Source organism: Centruroides vittatus, unplaced genomic scaffold (genome assembly GCF_030686945.1).
Source record: "Centruroides vittatus isolate TY-2023 unplaced genomic scaffold, ASM3068694v2 contig_452, whole genome shotgun sequence".
NCBI classification, from domain to species: domain Eukaryota; kingdom Metazoa; phylum Arthropoda; class Arachnida; order Scorpiones; family Buthidae; genus Centruroides; species Centruroides vittatus.
In genome coordinates this window covers 1971737-1994641 of record NW_027122248.1, presented here as the reverse complement: position 1 = coordinate 1994641, position 22905 = coordinate 1971737, and the positions used below count along the sequence as shown (strand labels likewise).

At 29.9% G+C, this 22905-nt stretch overlaps 1 protein-coding gene across 3 annotated transcripts in view; it reads right to left on the bottom strand.

Moving 5' to 3' along the window:
• The window catches only part of LOC136977206 (TGF-beta-activated kinase 1 and MAP3K7-binding protein 2-like), an 81544-nt gene that overhangs the window by 15474 nt on the left and 43165 nt on the right, over positions 1–22905 (bottom strand). For all 3 annotated transcript variants that reach the window (XM_067272670.1, XM_067272672.1, XM_067272671.1), the window contains exons 3-4: positions 11743–11885; positions 5036–6182 (exon numbers count right to left, since the gene is read on the bottom strand). In XM_067272670.1, coding sequence (XP_067128771.1) covers positions 5036–6182; positions 11743–11844 — 1249 coding nt within the window. In that variant the 5' untranslated portion in view covers positions 11845–11885. The remainder of the gene's footprint in view (positions 1–5035; positions 6183–11742; positions 11886–22905) is intronic.

Below are 22905 nucleotides of genomic sequence, written 5' to 3'. Positions count from 1 at the left end.
GTTTCAAGAAACTGAATTTTTTTTAAAAATCAGTTTTAATGTAATTGAAGATCTAAATAAAATTTTTTATAAAAAGATTTCATTAATGTTTACTATTCTCATATAAAATATATAAAAACATTGATTCGTATTTTAAACACATTGATTTTAATGTGGGTGGTTAACAAATATGGAAGATTATTCAATGTCTGAAGGATGAACTTTATATCTATTATCAAACATAGAATACAGTCAAACCTTGGGTTTCAAATGCATCACTTTTTGAACAATTTGGTTTACAAACAAAATTTTGAACTTTTTTTTTGGCCCCGATTGCCGTACGATAACTTGGTTGCCGAACAAGCTACTCGGCAGAGCCGACCACAGATGGTCAACTTTCTATACTTTAAAGAAGTATAAGAAAGTTATTAGCCCGACCAATCAATGACAGGATGACCGATTCAGAAGTTAGTGGAGCCAAGATTGCCTTATGTCACGATACGAATCATAAATGATATTGCTATAAATTACATTTCAGTGAGCATACAGGTAAGATACTACTGCTGTTTATTGGTATGCACTGCAGTTGAATTTAAATCAAATTAATAAAAACTGCATTAATTGACATTCACATAATATAAATGGAATCCAAGAATTCGTGTTTAAATATGCTTAAGTTATATTAATCAATTTTTTAACATTGGGTAGACAGTTAATTAAAACTAAAAATAATAATGAAAACTGTCCTTTACACCAAAAATGAAATCAAATCAATTGAAACATAATATTTCAGAAAGTGCTAGTTGTTGTCTGTCTCAATTGATTTGGTTATATTTCATCCAGGCAGTCAGAATTGAGTCTCACTTTATAAAGTAGTACTATAAATAGATAGTTTTGGTTTCAGTGGGTGGTGACAAAACATTTTGCATTTTATATATATATATATATACACACACACACATACATACATACACACACACACACAGTCAATTCTGCTTAATTGGGTCAAAATGGATTAGTCCCAAACTAATAATAAATTCTATAATAAAATATGTAATACATAGGTAAATACCTAATTATTATTTTTTACCTACTTATTTACCTATTTTAATGCTTTATTAAACCAAAATACTGGCAAATTTATAGTACAAATATTTTCTGACTCATGACGATAGTTAACTGATTCGCATAATGCTAGTGTTGCCAAATATTAGTAGTGACGAACACAAGGGTTGACCATTCGATCCGTTCCTGATAGAACATGTTCTACTAAAAAGAAAGGAAAAATTGTTCAAACTCAGCAGTTCTTAACCTTTTTAGTAGTCAGCACCCCCTTGAATCTGAAAATAAGCTCTTGCAACCCCTTAAAAAAATGTGTGTATATTTTTTATTTAAGAAAAAACATTTATTGAATAAACAAATGCAGTGTTTATTTACAATATATATTACTATATAACATAAAAAGCAGAAGCGTCGAGATCTGGCAACAAAACAAGTTTTGAGAAGAACCATGTGTATCGACAGAAGGCAAGAAAAGAAAATTTACATACTTAAGTACTAATAGTTCACGAAAATTATTATTTTCGTGAACTATTAGTACTTAAGTATGTGAAAATTTATTACATTTCATGTTGTACGAGGGTTTTACCCAATTCTCGAACAGTGTTAGAGTGAATCTATGCTATAGAAGTACCGTGTTATACAGAGTTACCTGTAAATATTGTTACAAACCTCGCTGAATAAGAATGTGAACGAGTTCGCATACCTTGAATAAGAACGTAAAGGCATGCGAACACGTCTCAACTAGTTTCTGTACTGCACGTGACAATGTGACTACATTAACTTCAAGTACTGATGACTGATGACAAGCGCAATGTACTGAGAGATGGTAGAGATTGAAGAAGTGGGGGGTGCAGTGTTGGTGGGTACCACGGTTTGTAGAGAACACAGTGCCTCGTTCAATTTTTTTTTTTTTTTTTAATTTTTGAAATTTCTCTCACACCCCAGGTTAAGAACCACTGTTCTAACTAAAAAGGGAGAAAGAAAAGGGTTTGTCCAGAAGTCATTTTATAGTCTTCCTTTGAGCACAGTTTCCTTTACTTGAAGTATCCGTAGAATCTGTAGTTCATATTTACTGGTGTGATAAGCTCTAACATAACTAACTGCTTTAAGTTAGTAGAAACGTTTAATGAAACTAAGGGCAAAAAGCAAAAAACAATACACCTGAAAAGGTAAAAAAAAAGTTTTGTTTGTTTGGAAGTCAAGAATGGATTAATCCATTTTATATTGATTCTTATGGAAAAATTTGTTTCAGTTTTAGAACAAATCAAGTTCAAAACCTAAGGTCTGACTGTATTCAGACCTGCACCAATTAGGGCCATAGCTACAGGATATGAGATAGCTATGACCCCTAAGCTTAGTTGGCAGTGCCAACATGCAGTATATATATATATATATAATATATATACAGGGTGTGGCGCCAAAATCCAGACAAAATTCAATTTCAAATTCCCACCATTCTGTACCACTGGTAAATGTCGTGTTTGGCGTTCAAATAGCTTGACATGTGTATTAAACCATTTTAACCGCAAAACAGTCGCCATGTTGAAACAAAGTGCTGAGTATAACCGAAGAGCCGCGATTATCGAAAGTATTCGCGCTGGGCACTCAACGACAGAAATTATTCGGTTCTTCGGATACCCGAGATCAACTGTTTATGATGTCGTTGAAAAATACAATCAGTCGGAGAAGTCAAATGAAGGTTTCGCAACACCGGCAAGGAAAATTCACTCTAAGGAGCACATTGTCAGAACCCCTGAAATCATTCAACAAGCTCAGGAGCCGATTTTTGAGGATCCAGGTCAGTCGATCCGAAAATTGTCGTCGGTTGTTGGTGTGAGCGAGAAAACTATGCGTAGAATCGTTGAGGAGGACCTTTGCTACAAGTCTTACACAATTAAAATGAGACAGATGCTTTCTGAAGCTGACAGGACAAAGCGAGTTGAACGCTGTAACCTGCTTTTGTGTTCCTTAAAAAACAATGCTGCCCGATGACTCAGATTTTTTTCTGACAAGAAAATTTTTACTGTTGATGCGAAAATCAATCAAAGAGAATGACCGATGGCTTGCCCACGACCCAGAAGATGTCCCCATTATTGCAAAAACAAAATTTCCGGCGAATGTTCATGTGCTAGGTGTTGTGTCCAGTGAGAGTGATGTCATGCCACCGTATTTCTTTAACAAAGGGGAAAATGTCACAAAAGATGTTTATTTGCATGCTCTGTCAAATGTAGTGAAGCCATGGATGGAAACTATGTCACCTGGAAAGCCGTATGTTTTCCAGCAGGATGGTGCGCCCGCCCACACAAGTCATTTGGTGCAAAATTGGTTGTCGGATAACGTCGACATGTTTTGGTCAAAAGAATTCTGGTTTCCCAACAGCCCAGATTTAAATCCTCTGGACTTCTACGTATGGAGCATAGTTGAAAGGGTCACAAACAAGACCAGACATGCAAACATCACATCATTGAGAGCCGCTATTGATGCAGCATTCACCAATATCGACCGTGAGACATTAAAGAGCGCATGCGCACGATTCAGACCGAGAATAGAGGCTGTCATTCAAGCAGGAGGGGGCTATATTGAATAAATGTATTCTGTATGACATTGCAAACAATGTGATTTAAAAAAATTTGTAAACCTTTTTGTTTTTTCAATAAGAAATATGTTTGAAAAAAAATGTGTAATTTGTCCGGATTTTGGTGCCGCACCCTGTATATATATGTTTCTGCTTTCATCACGTAAACTTAGCTACATTACACATGTAAAAACATAAAAGTAGATTAACAGGCCTAGTGTTAGTTGGAAAAGAGAAAAATACCAGTCAGAATTTTTTCAACTTGCGACTATAGCCCCCAATGATTTATTCCTGGCTATGAGACTGATTATGGCTTTATTATGAGGATATAATTAAAGAAGAGGAATGAAGAGAAATAATTCAAAAGTTAAACTAAATTAACAAAATGTCCAAATAGGTAGTACCAGAATTGTACATGATTTTTGTCTGCTAGTTTTTGGCAGGATTCTGGCATGCTGAGACTGATTTCAATATTTAAAATGATTTTTGTAAAATGGTTCCACATATCTTTAATATCAACACAAAGAAAATCTTGCACTATTTTTGATTAGAACTGTGTATGCAGCTCTTAAGGGACTCAAAAGTTAATCACTTTAATTAATTTAGAGGAACTGGTTCTGTGGAAGATAAATACCCATGTACTGTACCTGCTTAATGAATGCAGAGTCAGGAATATAGAACATGTGCATGAAAGTGTCGTGAAAGACAACAGAATGACGACATTTAAAACAATTGTAATTTCCACATTCAACATTGCAGTTTTGAAAAAAGATTTGCATGTGTATCATTACAAAATCCAGTTGACTCAAAACATGCTGCCAATGAATTGTTTTCAATGTTGTATATTACAGAATACGCAAGCTAATGGTAAATTTTTCAAAAAATTATCTTTCTACATCAGTGAGGAACAACCAAAACATTGAGATTAAAATAATAGCTTTTTAACAGATCAGTTAAACATACTGAAAAATATTTTTTACAGACTTGTCTAATTATTTTAATATTGACTCAAAGTTTATACAGGAAAATTATTATTCAGTCAAAACTACATACTACTTTGTTCATTTCTTCACATCATATTTTGGCATTTTACTGTACAAGTAAATATTTCTTAAAAATCATTTAATATTTATGTCTAATAACAAAAACTTTAAAATATTTCAGGAATAAGTGTTTATAGATAGAAAAGTCTCAAATTTATTCTTGAATTATTTAAAATAGAAATGTGATTTACTGATTTAAAAAGAAAAAAAATATATAATGACGCTTGCAAAATATTGTAATACTAACACGTTTTTTTCATAATTTTAGCTTATTAAATGTATATTTATTTGGCTGATTCAAATATTTATTAATTAATTGATTGATAAATATCTTTAAAATTAAAATTTATGTATAGTAATATAAATTTAAACTCACCCTGAGTATAAGCCAATTCATTATATGCATTCCTTCTTCGCTGATTATGTGATGATGTATTCTGATAAGGCAATACAGGCTGGTTTGCAGCATTCCACGATTCTGGCATATTTATTAAATTTTCAGTATTTAAAGGCTGAAATTGTGAACAATTCTGTGATGTTACGGTATAATTTTCAGTTGTATAACATTCACCGGCTTCAGTGTTTTTAAAAACATTAGCATTTGAAGGAAAAGTAGGAACTGTAGATACATGAGTAACATTCCTTTGCATGGATACAGAGTGATGGGCTGTTGGAGAAGTAATCGGTGGTTTCTTTTGAGTTCTCATAGCAGTTAAAGTAGCACCGGTAGAATTAATTGATATCCGAACTTGCGAATTAAAATCTTTATCATTGTTTTTACTCATCACGCAATTCAGGGGTGTAGTTGTAATTTCAATTGGTGGCTGAGCTTCTGAAGACGGTGGTCTTAACTGAAGATTGACGGATGTCATGTGTCTTCCCGAAGGCATAATATTTGTATAAACGGAGGAACTAGGATTATATCCATATTTTTCAATAAGATAAACAGGTTGAGGATTAATTTTTAGAGTAGTCACGTGTCGAGCTTGTGTAACATTAGGATTTGACATTTGATTGTCCATGATATTAGAAGTGATTCTAGACGGTGTACTTACGGTTAGTCTGGATTGTATGTTCTGAGTTGTCTTTTGATCAGAAGTATTCTTACAAGATGAAGTATTAAACACAACTGGGTTATGAACACTGTTTATATTGAAATACCATTCATTATTATATGCTGATAAAAATGGATTTTGCTCACTTTGCATTGTTGGTGCTGATTGTATTTCTCTTGGTCTGTTCGATGAATTATCGTTGCAAGGCACTGGTGAGACAGGAGAAAAATAACTGAAGCTACATCGACCTATTTTAGGTTTAGAATTTGGATAGACATGACTAGGGGGTGTGGGAAGTAATGAATTTCTTAGATATAAATTACTTCCATTTTTTGCAATTGGTAATTTACTATGTACATTCATACTATAGTAATGACTAGTTGGAAAGTTGGTTTCTGTAGAAGGATATATATAATTCAAATTTTCTTTGCTGAGTAACTGAATGCAAGCCTCTCTGTTCCCAGAATGCTGACAAATATAAATTTTAAAAATGTAAATGTAAATTATATTCTTAGCAATAAAACTTTTATTACTACAAAATTAATTAAACTTATTAGTTGATTTTATTATTAGCTATTCCATTATAGTTTATTCATTACACACAAATTAATTTGTTAAATTTAACGATACTGTGATATGTAAAATATCATGTAATATTAATATGGAATCTTAATGATTTTATTTTTGAAACTATGCATCTTCAGCTGGAGTAATTTATAAGCTGCATTAAAATGAATATAATTATAATAATTAATTTTGTTAGTAAAACCAATATGTTAAAATTCTTATATATAACGAATTTTAGTAAACTTAGAATCTTTCTATTTATAATTAAAATTCGAACACACTTGAAAACAAACTATCTTCAATGGACATTTGCCAGTTATTTCAAAAATTCCCAGCTGTTGCTAAGAAATCTGACCAAATAAAATCTAAAAACTGAAAGTTGGCCAGAGCATGTATTCATAAAAATATAAATAAATGCATAAATGTGTGCTTTTAAAAGTCTGTAAAATAACTTAAAAATCATATATATATTATAAATCCTTTCATAGAAAATTAATAGTTTGTACAAAAATCTAAATTTTTTTCTTCCCTATTTAGATATAGCAACTCATTTTTTTGAAAAATTGAGTTGCTATATCTGAGTCAGCAAATTTACAAATATATTACTGCTTATTTAAGACATCTAAAAAGTTTATTTCAAAAGTGTTATTTCAGAAACATCCTCAGCTACTGCAATGAAAGCAGTTATAGTTTGTTTTCTCCAATAAAGTAACTGGACATTATTTTTGTTATTGGAATTGGAGTACTGCGTGTCTTCTAAAAATAATATATGTATATATTAATTTTACAATAATGAAAATCATTCTACATTCTATAAGGATTGATCAAATGAAAACCATTTATGTTATGTCATGTGGTCCAACACATGGGGAGAGGAATGATGTTCATTGGTGTATGCTTATCACGCCACATATGACAAGTGGAAAAAAGTTCAGTCATCTCTCACATTTTGTTTTTGGCACAGAGTAATGAAAACATGACTGGAGTTATTTGAAATCCATCCAAAGTTGAAATGTGGTGCCACCCCTTTGAGCCAACCAGCAAGCATGCAATGGAAGCACTCCAACTAACCAACACACAAAAAGTTCAAGTGCAGGGTCTTTGCTGGTGGACTTTGATGCTCATATGAGGATCTTTAATGCCAATTGCTACAATGCAACATTGGAAAAGCTGCATAAAGCTGCAAAGAATACATTACCAGGTATTCTATCACATGGTGTGATTTTGTTGCACAACAATGCTTGACTATATGTTGTGAACACTGTGCAGGAATGCTTTAGCATGGAAAGGTTGGGAGATTCTGCACCACCCTTTCTTTAGTACCAATCTGTCATTACATGACTCATTTGTTCAGACCTTTAAAAATGACCGTTAAGGGACTCTGATGCAGAAGTCAAGGAAACAGTTACCCAATGGTTCAAGGATCAACCAACATTGTTCTTCATTTTCTCCACAAGCAGTGGTATGCATGTCTGAATGCCTATGGTAACTTTTTTAACAACCAAAAATGCATTCCAGGTTTCTCATATATTGCTTTGTTTAACTATGCCATAACCAATAGATATACTGTTTTGTTTGTCTTAATAAATTTACTTGAATGGGTTTCATTTGATCAATCCTTGTAATATGTCCATGGATTGCTAATAAGAATTTCAAGAAATTATATTAACTATTGCAATACTTTAAGCTTTAATATTTAAACAATGATAACTTATTGATGCATTTACAATTGTCAAATATAATGCAACAGTGGAGAAATACAACAGTTTCTCAATAGGCAATGATTAGGAAAAATATTTTAATAATATAAGATGTCCAAGAATCTTTATTACCATACAAAGTCATAACACAAAAATGAAGCAGTCTACAAAGATTCATCCAGTGTCAAAGGGCAACTGTAATTTGTGGAACAGGTTTTAAAAATGTTGAGTCTGGAATTCAGAGGTTTATTGAATATATGCTAAGAAAAAACTGATTTATTCTTTTATTATTATATTATTGTCAACTAAGGACTTATCATATTAATAGGACTATTATACTGGTGTGCCGATTTTTGCAAAATTTTTTTTGAATAAGAATTCCTCTTTTGCAAAAATTGGCACACCAGTATAATAGTCCTATTACTATGATAAGTCCTTAGTTGACAATAAGATAATAAGATAAAGGCAATTGAATTGATTTATTCTGTCCTTATATTATACTTTCTTTTACCTCAAACCACATTTCAATACATCACTTCATTTTTGTGTTATGAATTTGTATAATAAGAAAGGTCTATTTCAGATACACTATGTATTAGTAAACTATTATAATGGTTTATTATTATCTGCAGAACTACATTTTGGAAGAGTTCCTGGATTGTTTACAAACAAAACTTCTAGACAATGCTTACTTAATCCATTAATTGTTATGGGCAGGTGCAAATAATATAAAACACTTCTTGTATGACATTTAAATCTAAACATACAGTTTATGACGCATCTAAGAGATGTAGTTGGCAACTCAAGTGATTCAATCAAACATTCAGAGAAGTGTTCAGTAATGCAGGATTCTTTCTAAGTCTAGTTATGCTACAATGCCAGATTTGTATCTAACTAGTTCCTGACTCAGAATTCTTAAAATGGGCTAAGTGATTTGCTAGCGTGCAAAAGTATGCTAACCAATGTCATCTGTAAGTTTGGATGTAACTATATAAATAGTATAAATATACATATTTTATGACAGTGATTTACAATGAAAGAAGAGATAAAAATGATTTTTTCAAACATTTGAAACACGATCATCTAATTCACTGACTCGGAATACTGTTCAGAGATACTCAGAATAATTCTTTGCTCTGCATTCCTAACATTTCTTGCTTAGCATTTTATATTACTGACTCTAGATCCAATTGAAATTTTGTAGACATTCCAATAACTGTACAACTTATGATTACTGTTGATCTTGAGAGATTTACTGCAACAATAAATGCAGGGTGTAATGAGTCTCCATGCCAATACTTTAGGGATAGGGTAAAAATAAGCTTAAAATTCTGTATAAATGTTTTACAAATTCTGCTTCATTTTTATGATCTGATATGATTTTTTGGCAAATCAGATACCAAAAGGATAATACTGTTTGTTTTCCACTTCTGTATTATCAACAAATACAAACTTAAACTTTACTTTAAATGAGGAAAGATGTTTTTTCAAACACAAGGAAATTGAACTGCTCAAAATGTTGTCCATGTCTATTGAGAACATTTTGAGTAGTTCTTGTAAATTATTCTGTTTAAATACATTTTGGTTTTTTACAAGATTAAAGTAAATGTTACATTAAAAACTCTTGCTTTCCAATTATTCATTTTACTGTAAAGCAAGTGAAAACTACAAAATCTTAAAACAGACAAGGCCTTATGAAAGAAACTATTTTATTTTATTAACTTCTCATACCAAATAATTATTACCAGATAAAAGTTAAAACTGTCTATCAATATTAACAAACTTAAAACAGTCTATCGAAGATTAATATTAAACTTTTATTTGGTAAGAAGATAAGACCTTCTGTACATTTATTGTAGTAGGATCTATTTAGGCAACATTTATTTACTTCAATCCATTGGCAGAAGCATAAAGTATACAAAATTACTTTAAAATCTTGACAACTCTAGTGTTAGTATTTTGGCAGAGAATTAGAAAAGAATGTTTTTGGCAGGCCAGATATGAACAAAGAAGCAGAATTTGATATTAAATTGAAAAATATTTATGAAGGATTTTAGGCTTATTTTTGCCCTAGAATCTATCCCTAAATTATTGGCACAGTTTTGCTACACCATGTACAGTACATTTCACAATATATAGGGGTAATTCAAAAGGTCTTAAAGATAAGTCAGAAATACAAAAAACAAACCATTTTTACCTAGGAACATTGGTGGCATTTGTGACTATATGTTCCTAGGTAAAAATGGTTTGTTTTTTGTATTCCTGACCAGCTTTTAAAGTTTGTCTGACTTTTTTTTTGAATCACCCTGTATTCATACCAAAAATTGATCAAATAAATCTGCTGCTTAAAATTATTTCAGTTTTAACAATCTAGCTAGCTAAAATTCTTCAGTTTCTAAATTTTCCATTATTTTATGCATACAAATTTTTTGTTATGAGAACATTTAAGAAAGATAGTTTCAAAAGACAAAAACTAATAATATACAACACCCTATGCTTTTGCCTCCCTAATATTGTAGTTTTTACTTTTAGCTTTTGGTGATGTACTGAAACTCTTCATTGTAAATAATATAATTTTAAAAAAATAAAAAGAAAAGACTATATAATTTGAAATAATTTAGATACTTGAACTTTGAGAATTAAATAAATCTAATTTTTATTTCTAAAGGTTTGTTCAGTTTACATTGAAATCTGTTAATTTAACTATGATAAATAATAGCCATTTAATCTGTATAATTTTTGAAGTAATCAAAAATGTTTTCTTTTTCTTTCACTTACTCAATTTCTCTCTGATGAAAATTTATGAATAAATTTTAAGAAAATTGCTAGTAATTATTCTAATTACCATATTTATTGAAATGAGACACACAGTTTTCAGGTTTTAGCAAGTCTGTAAATGGGGTGCATCTTAGATTTGATGTAATACATCATAATTACTGACCTCTACTGCCACGTATCTTATTTCCTTGTCAATAATTCCATTGTGTCATTTTAATGATTTTATTAGATTAAGATCAGTAATAGAAAATATTTAAGAGATAAACTTAACCCAATCTATTAGTTTATTACAGATACACTAAGTATTTGAATGACAATCCCAGAAGAAGTTATTCAGCACTCAAGAAATGTCGCATTTCTGATACTTTAAACAGTATTGAGTATGATTGCATGTGGGAAGATGTGAACATCAAATTTAGTGACTGAAACTAGAACTATTACTCAGAAACATGACTAAAACAACAACACTGTTAATTCAGAAGAGCCTAACACAGAAAATGAATAGGTTTCCAATTTCAATACAGTGATGTATAACTTACTTTACTTGCAATAAATACTGACATTGTTGACATAAATTTGTCTCAATGTGTTTATTAATATTTGTTTTAAAAAATCCCTGCGGGAGCTTGTAAAAATTAAGGTGTTTTAGATTCGAGTAAACACGGTATATTCCAAATGAAATTTTTATTTCTTTTTCTTTCTCAAAAAGTTAGTGAAAGTTCTATTTGGTGTGAATTGTGAATATTAAATTCCTTCCCAGTAATCTTAATAATAAAATATTATTATTAATTTTTATTTTATTATTGTGAACAAAAAATAAACATGTTCAATAACCGTAAATATGTAATTAAGTTGATTCTGGGAATAACTAATAGAAAGAAAGTATTAAAACTTGTATATGTATATCAGAATATAAATTATAATTTACAATTTTGTCATGAAAAAATTTAGCTAATCTAAAAATAAATGATAATAAAAATTACCTTGAATATACAATTTTGTATAACTTCTTCTGGAATATCAGGAAACTTGTATTTCATTTCTTGAAAAAGCTGCATATTGGTGGACGAATTACATCCAGCCATGATTAGTAAAACACAACTAAAAGATAATGAGGGTGCATTTTCTGGGAAGGAAAAAACAAACAAACAGAATAAATTAAGAAATTTATACAAGTAAATAAATATCTTATTGCAAAAATTTAATAAGAATATAAAAGTTTAAGCAATTAAAATCATCAATAATTTTTATATCAATTATCTATTTTAAATATAGTATACACTTAAAGAAAGGCTGTTTCCAGTAATGTGTTTTTTCAGAGGGTCTCTTCAAAAATGTATAAGTGGGGTTTTGTTGTATATTAAAAATTTTGAATGACTTCAAATTTTATTCTTTTCATCATTTATGTCATATTTGAGTTACTAATTTTATAATGAACAAATAATCTTATTATTTATATAATTGATAAGGTGTATTAAAAATGCACTGATTGTATTCTATTATACTTAGTATGTTTTAAAATATACAGGATGGGCCAGCGAAAACGAAACGGCAGAGTGTTCGTGTTCGTCCAAGCAAAGCGCTTGGACAGGTCGATCTTTTGCTCGAGGGGACATCAACTCATTTATTTTGTATTAACTAAACAAACATTTATTTCGAAAAAAATGTTTGTTTAGTTAATATTCAGAATCGCAAAAACTTTATTGCAAAAGATGTCCCCTCGAGAGTAAAATCGACCTGTCCGAGCACTTTTCTTGGACGAACACGAACACTTTGCCGTTTCGTTTTCGCTGGCCCACCCTGTATTAATAAGTATATATAATAGTGTTTTGGTTGTAAGTAATTCTATAAACATAAATTAGAATTTTACTAGCAATGATTTTTTATTTTATTTTGATGAAGTGAATCAATTTATACAGGTATCTTCATCAAAATGCCTTTCATAATACTTAAAATCATACTCAGACCTGTTTCCCAGAAACTCCTAATGATTCAAATAAGCATCTTAAAAGTATTAAAAATATACCAAGTTTTTTATACAATTAGTTTACACACTCAGTTTTAATTTTAAATTAGCTATTACTACATCTTTATTGATCTTTTCCCTTTCTTTTTTTCATTTCTAATCATCTCCATATTACTTTAATTATAATTATTAAATTTAGTAAAAAATAGTACTTAGCATTTAATTAATAATAGTAGCATTTATAATTTATTTTGTATACTAGTACTTTCTATATATTAACAGGACTTATTATACTGGAAAATATCTGCATCCATATTTTCCAGTATAATAAGTCCTGTTAATATATAGAAAGTACTAGTATACAAAATAAATTTTAAATTAAGTTAAAAAAAGGACACAAAGGCATAATAATTAATAATAGTAGCAGTTAATATAACCTGATATAATCCAGTGGTTGTTTAACTTAAATCTAATAATTGCTTTACTAATCTTTTACATCTCATCTGTATCCTTCTTATACATTTATGTTTTTCTCGTAGGCTTTCTAAGCCAAATTTTTTCTTCTTTAAGCTTTTCAATATCTGTCCAATGCTCCTTAATTCTAGTACTGTATTTAGATTCCTATGAGGCTGTCCATAAATTACATCCACATTTTTCTTGAAAATTTTACTCCCTCCTCTTGTCTCAGTCTGTCAAAGTTTGTTATCCCATCCTCTCTTCGTACTCCCAACAAAACTCAACCTCCTTTAAAACCTTTATCACTTTATGAATGATAGATACCATAAGTAGAAACAAAATATACAAGAAATTTTGAAATAAATATAATAAAATGCATAAACAGTATAAAACTTAATGTAATGGTTAAGACAAGTGAAACAAGTGGTGGGGAGGACGTCCACTGTAGCTCCACTCTTGTCCAACTTGTTTTAATAGCCTCCCTCCTTTTCAGTGTGGATGTCATTTACAGACAGTCCCTAATTGTGGATCCAATACAGAAATCATTTTCCTTTCCTCATTCTTGACATTCTTTATAAACTCCTAATTGCTGAATTTTTCTCATTCCTTATTAAAAATTAATCTTTCCTTACTCTCACATATAAGTATAAAAGTTAAGGTGATACATCTCATCCATCACTACCATCATCATCTCATTTCTGTCTCTATTTTTCTTCCAATTTCCTCAACAATTTTCATTGAAATCATCACTTTTCTAAACTATTTCTTCAATCTACTAACCTCTACTTCCAATCCTCCTCTTCACTGCAATAACTATATATTGTTCTAAAACAGATTGTATACAGCTGCTAATTTATATTTTGTTTGTTCCAAAGAATATTGATGAGTCAAAAACTGATTGAACATTTCTATACACTCTAATAATTACTTTTTCCTTAAATTATATGAACCTAAGTATGGAAATTATCTCCTCCTTATCTCTTTTCCCAACTTCTAAAATCAGTTTCATGTCATTTTGTCAAAAACCTTGAAAAATTTCTCTGTCTTAGCATTCTTTTAAACAATTTACTAATAATCCATATATCTATTGGTGTACATAAACTCCTCAAACCTCTGAATCATGTCATTTTCTCCAACCTGATACACTAATTCAGTTTTAAAATGTATTGATCAAAGAAAACTGTTTAATTTTAAAGATAATTTATTTACTTCATTAAAGATGTTTTTAGAAAATTTTCTCTTCTCATTTCAGCACAATAAAATGATTGGCTCTTTAATTAAAGGTTTGATGAGTTAGTGTTGATGGGAGGAAAAAAAATCTATTGTTATTTTTATTATATTTTGTTTGACATTAAAATTTAATATATATTAATAAACATTAAAAATCGAGACATTAGAAACTCCAGTTTTCCAAGGAGAAGTTATTTTTTATGTCATGTTTATCAGTATTTACACAACAATTTATTATAGTAAGTGTTAATGTTAAAAATTATCATAATTTCATGAGGATAACCTGCAATAGTGTATCTCTTGCAGAAAATTGCAAGGGTAAAAATAAATCCTTCATATAACCTGCCCTACCTTATATTTCAAGCTTCTGGCAGCTATTGAAAGCAAGATAATTACTGGCATGCAGTTCAGAAGTTGTCATATCAAGCATTAAAATATTGCTTTTTGTGTTTCATGTCTATTAAATCATTGTAGATATACATAACAAAGCCCACAACAAACATTGTAGATATACAACAAAGCCCAAATAAGCAAATATACCAACAACTGCCGTAAATGAGCGGGCTAAATTTTGGATATATGATTATAGATTAGAAATGAATTTGGCACTAGAATTAGGCATTAGGCACCATCTCTTGTTAAAATTAATAAATTATAATATTTAATTAATTAATTTAGATTAAACTGGAAGAAAAGAATCAGCCCAAAGCAGGACTCGAACCCACAACTCCCACTTACCATGCAGACGCATTGCCAGTTATGCTACCCAGACCTTCGGTCTGATCTCCTCTTCCAGTATATATAAGTCTAAGATATAACCATCGATGGTTATTACTGGGTGCAGGTAGTATAACTGGCAATGCGTCTGCATGGTAAGTGGGAGTTGTGGGTTCGAGTCCTGCTTTGGGCTGATTCTTTTCTTCCAGTTTAATCTAAATTAATTAATTAAATATTATAATTTATTAATTTTAACAAGAGATGGTGCCTAATGCCCAACTCTAGTGCCAAATTCATTTCTAATCTATAATCATATATCCAAAATTTAGCCCGATCATTTACGGCAGTTGTTGGTGTATTTGCTTATGATATTGGGTTTTGTTTGATGTGTATATTTGTATAACGCTCAAATATTTTGTAATAGTCATATTAATTTCTGGATTAGACTATAATTTAGCTAACTATTAATAGTTAATACAAAATTTTTTCTAAAAGCAGGTGGTTAGACAACTATCTTATATTAACAATAAAGTTTGATTATAACCTCTTTGGTTATGCACATATCTCCAGCAGATGCTTTTAAAAATTTAATGCTTTTTCTATGGGAAAATCCTTTACCAAAAATTTTTGAAAAACAGAAGCAGTTACAACCAAATAGCACTAAGAATCCTATTTAATTCCTCTATTAATGTATGGTTCAGAATTTTGAAAATAAAAATTTATTAAATTAAATCTTAATTTATCAAAATGAGTCAAGGTTGTAAAAACAGAGGAAAGTATACTGTAGTTAAACAATTGCTGTCATTTCTCACAAATGTATGAGCAGTTACAGTATTTAGACCAACAACTGCCAAATTATCGGGCTAGCAAATGGCTATAGTAATATTAATAATTTAAGTTAATTTGGTACTAGAGTTAGGCGTTAGGCGCCATCTCTTACTAAATTTAATAATTAGAATTTTAATTAAATAATTTAAATAAATTTAGGCCGATTCTTTTCTTCGGCCCAAATTCGGGCCGAAGAAAAGAATCGGCTTGAATTGGGAAGAAAAGAAATCGGCCCGAAGCGGGAGTTACAGTATTTGTCAGTCCAGTAGGTTGGTTACCCATCAATGGCCAATTGTATAGTGTGAATCAAATTTAACTCATGACTAGAATTTAAAGTTGACCTATAATCTGCATCTCCTTTTGAATTATCTTTCAAATACAGCACAATATTATGGTAATATGAGAATCTACAAGGGGTTTCTCTAGTAGATTCTATAAATTTTAAAAAATAAAACTCAAATCAATTCAACAGATCAAGCAATAAAATTCTTGTTTATTAAGTTTATACTTCACAATATTGCAGATTTCATTTGAAAAACAGTTAATATTCTAACTATATTTTTCTATTTACTTAGATTTTTAAGAGATAAATATAATTTGTTATGTATAAACTGGTTTGCTAGATTAAATTAAGATTATAAAACTACCAAATAGTATATATTTATTCTAAAACTGTCCTGTTAGACTTTAACAATTAACTAACAAGCACAATATTATTATTAATATAGAATACTTATAATTTATATTTAAAGCAGTTTACAAAATGAACTGTGTAAACACAAGGCAAGCAATTATCTAATAAATATTATTGGTCAACTTTATGGTAATTACATTATTATAATCAAACAAAAGAATGTATGTTGGAGTCCATTTACTGCTAGCAGAGGATTATTGCAGGGAGATCCTCTATCCCCATATCTGTTTAACTTCTACCTGTTTGATTTGAACAACTGTTTTATAAACGAAGACAATGGAATTCACATTGGTAACTCTTGTATTCATTCAATATCCTATGCAGACGACAGTTATAATTGCTCCATCCGCAGTTCCTCTTAGACAGAAAATCCAGCAAATAACTGAATACTTAAATAAGCTAAAGGTTAAAATTAATCCCAGCAAATCTGAGGTTATGATTTTCAGAAATGGGAATAGACTGTTGAAAAAAAGTTATGTCTTTCCATATTAATAACGAAAAAATAACAATTGTTAATGAAAAGAAATTTCTGGGTGTCATATGGGCGTTCAATTTGTCCTTCGAGAAACACTATAAACATATTGTCGCTAAGTGTAGAAATCTAGTGAATAATTTGATAATTTTGTAGAGCAAAGATAAGAAATAACAAGACCCATTTTAAACTGTTTAATTCCATAGCGCTAAATGCTCTGTGTTATGCCGCTCCAATTTGGAGTCTGAATAAATTTAATAATCTAGAAAAACTCCAAAATATATTCATTTGCAAGCTATACCAATTAGAATACAACATGTCAGGGATGTTCTTCGCTTGAATTTAAAAGATACATGATAAACACGATTTTGTTTAAAGAATGTATCAAATGGTTACAAAAGATAATTAATACAGAAGACTTGTCTACAGAGCTTGTATTTTCCTTATATGAGAGATCAAAGAAGATAAATATAAATCGAAATTGGATTACTCAACTGTCTCACATTCTTAACGAATATGGTTTTTCTGTTGAACTAGTTTTTAACCATCTTAGAAATAATAATCAACAAATTAACCAATTATTTCATAGAGTTATAGAATATTCAATAGTTCAAGACACTGAAGATGTTCAGAAAAGAAGCAATAAGTTTTATTATGACTACCTCTTTAACTACCCATTTATTAACAACTATATTTTTTCAAACTTAACATTTCAAGTTAAAAAAAGTCTTCACTCAGATGAGACTTAATCAAAGAGGATTAATTTTAGAAGGTAAATATGTAGAATATGCACATTCCATTTGCCTAAACTGTAAAAATTTGCTATTGAAAATTCATTTATTTTATGGATGTGACATGGATAAAGATCAAGAGTTAAAAACCACTGGTGATCAAAGTGTTAATCAAAGGGATGAAAGCTATATGTATGGCAAGTTTAATCAGGCTACCACTGATAAAATTTTTACTCTTTATAACGGTGTCAAAAAACTTTTGAATGTAAAATCATAAATGTCTTATGCTATTTCATAAATAGTAAAGAGACGAGATTCTTGTTGTAATGCTTGTCTATGTTCTATCTTCTGTTGGGAATGTTCATTTACCCCCTTGTAACAGGCAACTGCCTATTATGGTAATAAATTGATTGATTGATATTTAAAGCAGTTGGACAGTATATAAAATTTAAAAATAAGATTGATTATAAAATATTTTTAAGTACAAATTTTCTAACATTTCTTATTCAAACATATTACTTTATTGATGTCTTTTGTTTAATTAAACACATAATAAATATTACATCTAAAATTTCTAAATAACTCCAAAAAAATGAATGACAAAATAAAAACTAATATCTAAATATTTAGTAAGGCCCAAACAATCAATCTAAGTATAAGTAATATTTATTTTTCAAATTTATCATTGGTTAAATTATGTCAATGTTGATATTTAATAAAATTAAAGATCGTCTCTATATTGTAGACAGTTCTGTTTGAATTTAATAATTATTTCCTATTTAATCAATTACATCTTTAATAGAATTAACTGTTTATTCTTTGCAGTTCCTGGATCTACTACTGAATGTAACACACTAAACACCCTAGAACTAAAAGAATTTTATCACATAAAAAGGAAAACCAATTGTTAATTTTAACAATTAGTTAATTACTGTTACAAAACTCAATAACCACCTCTCAATAAAAGAATATCAAGAGAATGTTTTTGAAGATTACTTATTAATCAAATCTTTGTAATAAATTAAGTCTCCTACCACAGCATTCTACAAAGTGTAGGACAGAAACAATCACCATCACTTAATGGCTATATTAAGTGCCATGGGTGTCTAAGTCTGTATTAGCAAAGTCTCTGTTCATCATTTTGTGTCACTATATAACCATCAACTTTAACATGAACATGTCTTCCTCATTCCATACAAAACAGTGATCAAGTGTTTGGTGTTGGAAAGTTATGTATATTGTGTATCTGTCTAAATTCATGGAGGTTCTTGATTTGGTAGTGTATTGTAAAACCTTACAAGCACTTAAACACTTTAATTATTATGCCTTTGTGTCCTTTCTATCATAATTTAAAAACTTTTGTATACTAGTACTTTTTTATATATTAACAGGACTTATTATACTGGAAACTGTGGATGCAGATATTTAGTCTTACAGATTAGTCTAAATATCTGCATCCATAGTTTCCAGTATAATAAGTCTTGTTAATATATAAAAAAGTACTAGTATACAAAAATAAATTTTTAAATTACTTAAGAAACACATTTGCAGAATAAAACCAGAAAAAATATCTTCTTGCATTACATTAATGCAATAAGAAAACAGCAAAAACATTTAAGAATCCAAAGTTACAAATTATTCTGTACCCTCTTACTGCCCAAATATTGCATCACCAGACTTCTAATCGTTCCCAAAACTAAAGGTGTTGAAAGATAAATGCTTTTCATCACATACTGAAGTTCAAATTGTGTAGGAATAGATCAAGAAAAAAAATATAAAAAGTCTTTTGCACAAAAATGCATCACTCTAAATGGTGATTATGTTCAAAAGCGATTATTTATGATTAAAATAAACCATTTTTACTACCATTTTAAACTGGTCACATTATCTCTTCTTAAACTAATTTTGATAAATGTAGACTTTATCATCTTGATTTATAACTTTTTCTATTTAAAGAATAAGTTCTTTTTCTTTTTAAAAAGATTTATTTTAAAATATAAATATATATTTTAAAATAAATCTTTTAAAAAAAAATAATTTATTGTAATCATTTAATTACCGATATTTTAATTTAAAATATTAATTAAATAAGACACTTCCATTTAAAATGTGATTTAAAAAATTAATGAACTGATGACTATGAACTTTATAAAAGGGTATATTTGTTTTCTTCGGACTTTGTTCCATCGTCTTATATTGAAGATATGAAATATTGTAAAATACTTCAGATAATTTATCTAACAAAGTTCAAACAAACTGATAAAACATATCAAATATGCAATTCAAATTTTATTGATCAGGATATACTTTAATATATTTATGATAATATATCTTTAAAATGAAATGAAATATCTTTTTAATGCAATTTATAAATTCTAAGAAAATAAAAAATTTTTTATGTACACACACACATATATATATATAGCTGTAAAAAGTTTTTCCTGAAATTCAAGTTTGACCGTTTCTTTTGAAAATATAATTACTGTCGTCACTAATGTTTTAGTAAAATTTTTCTTCCTTTTATATTAGAATAAAATTTAATTATATTGTGTAGGAAATAAGTCTTTATCATTAAACTTGAAAGCTAACTATGAAAATGAGGGAGGAAAAGTTTTAACTTTTTCTTCATTCTACTTTTTACACATTTATTTAAAAACAAATTTGTTTAATTTAATAAACTAAACAAATTAAGAATAATATTTATTTTTAATTTCTTTATTCCGAAAATTGTCACAATTCATGTATCCTATAATATCAAAAAAGTTGGAAACCATAAATTTTAATAAGTTATTAATGAGTATAACAACTCTTTTAAACTTGTGTATTTTTTTTTTAAATAAAAACTTTTCTGTAATAAAAAAAAAATCAATAATGAGATATAAAATGTATATAATATATTATACATAATAAAATGAGGAATACTTTAACATTGTAGAATAAAAATTAATTTGTATTGTATAAAAAAGTAAATGGGCATCTTTCTTTGTTACAAGATTTGAATACTTTGCTTTGGCATAAACAAACACTTTTCTGTGCAAGTTGTATGATGATGTCCACTAAACAAATATTTGACAACACAAAAGATAATCATAAAGCATATATAATAAAAATTTGTTTTCTCAGTTTCAAATCATCAAGTTTGTCCTTCATAGAATTATGTTAATTTTAAAAAATATTTTAAAATTACTTTTATGAATTTGGTATGTTTAATTTAAATATGCATGATGAAAACAGTCAAGGTTATAAAAGTTATACTTAGTTTTATAGTTTTATTTTTCCATAGTAAGAAAAAGTTTTTACTTAAAAAATTTTTAAGAAAATAATAATAATTCTCCCGTGGTCACCACCTGGTTGTGGTGGGAGAGCCCAGTAATTTTACTGATCCACAGGGCAATGCAGGCTGGAGCACAAGCTCCTGGTAGGGACACCCATGCCAGTAAGGTCTATGGGGAGAAATGAAGCTAAGAGTGACCACACCCACATTCTGTGGAGATATTTATTATGGTAATAACTAGATCAAAGTGTGATACTGGCTTGGATGTCGCCTGGGTTAACAAGGTCTGCGTTTGTGAGTTAGGCAGAGGCTCACGTTTGAAAAATAGGCCACAGTCTCCCTTGGTTACCGGTGGCGAAAGCAGCACCGGCCCAAGCATGGCTACTGCAATGCCCTCAACAGATGTGAGGAACCAACCTAGCCTTGGTGTTTCTGTGGCAATGCATCCACAGACCACAAAGGCTGGAAAACCACGCCAACGGATGAAATGGACAACGGAAATGAACAAGTTTATCATCCGTACTTATTACACCATCACAAAACTCAAAACAAACATGACAGCATACAGACAACAACTCACCATAGATTCACACAACAGTATCCTTACCTCAGTGTCACCAAACAAAGGGTTGTTGATCAAAAAAGAACAATTATACACAACAACCTTATTCCACAAACAACACTTGAACTTATCAAACAACAGGTTGCTGATCAAATACATCAAGAGACAGAAACATTTAACATTAATGAAGATCACGTAACCTGTCAGGATAATCCAGTAACAAGCATTGATAATAACACACATACAACAATTACCACTAATGATACTACAGACACTTCCTCATCCATCACTGATAACATAGACATGGATTTAGTTAATATGCTCTCACTTATATTTCAGGAAACACTCACTAAATATACAGGCACAGATCCCACAAATACCAAAAATCAACACATCAAAGGAAGTAGAAAAAACACTCACTCACTACCACACCACATTCATTCAATTTCTACACTCAGACATTCATACATTAGTTTATGCTGGGGCAGTCACAGTAGTGACACACCATGGTCTGAAGTACAATCACAGACAGATACACAGAAAATTCTATAACAAGCCTGCCTGGCAGAGAAGAACAGAAACACAAATAAATGACATTAGACAGCAATTAGGCAGGCTGACAATACACTAAAAACAACATAACACCCAAATTAAGGAAACAGCTCAAAAACATTTTCAAGAAACTAAAAACACACAAAACATGAACATCACAACACACGCATTACAGAATACATCGATACACTAAAACAAAAACTTGCTGCCAAAGCACGTAGACTCAAACAATACAAAACATGTACACTACGAAAACAACAAAATAAATTATTTACAATGAAAAACTCTTTTACAGACAAATTAATAACAAAGCAAACACCGATACACAGCACAGTGGCACACCAACAGAAGAACAACTCACAACATATTGGTCTTCTCTTTGGTCCAGTGCTGTCACGCACAATGCTGATGCAGGCTGGATCGAGGAGGAGAACAGAAACTTGCACAACATACCAACTATGCCCTGTGCTGAAATAAACATACATGATTTCCAATACACTGTTAACAGAACACACAACTGGAAGACACCTGGTGTAGACAACATTCACAATTTCTGGTACAAAAAATTTACATCACTGCACCAGGAACTAGCTAAAAACCTAACACACATCATCATCATAAATAAACCACCACTAGCCCATTATAGATAACGATCAACCAATGC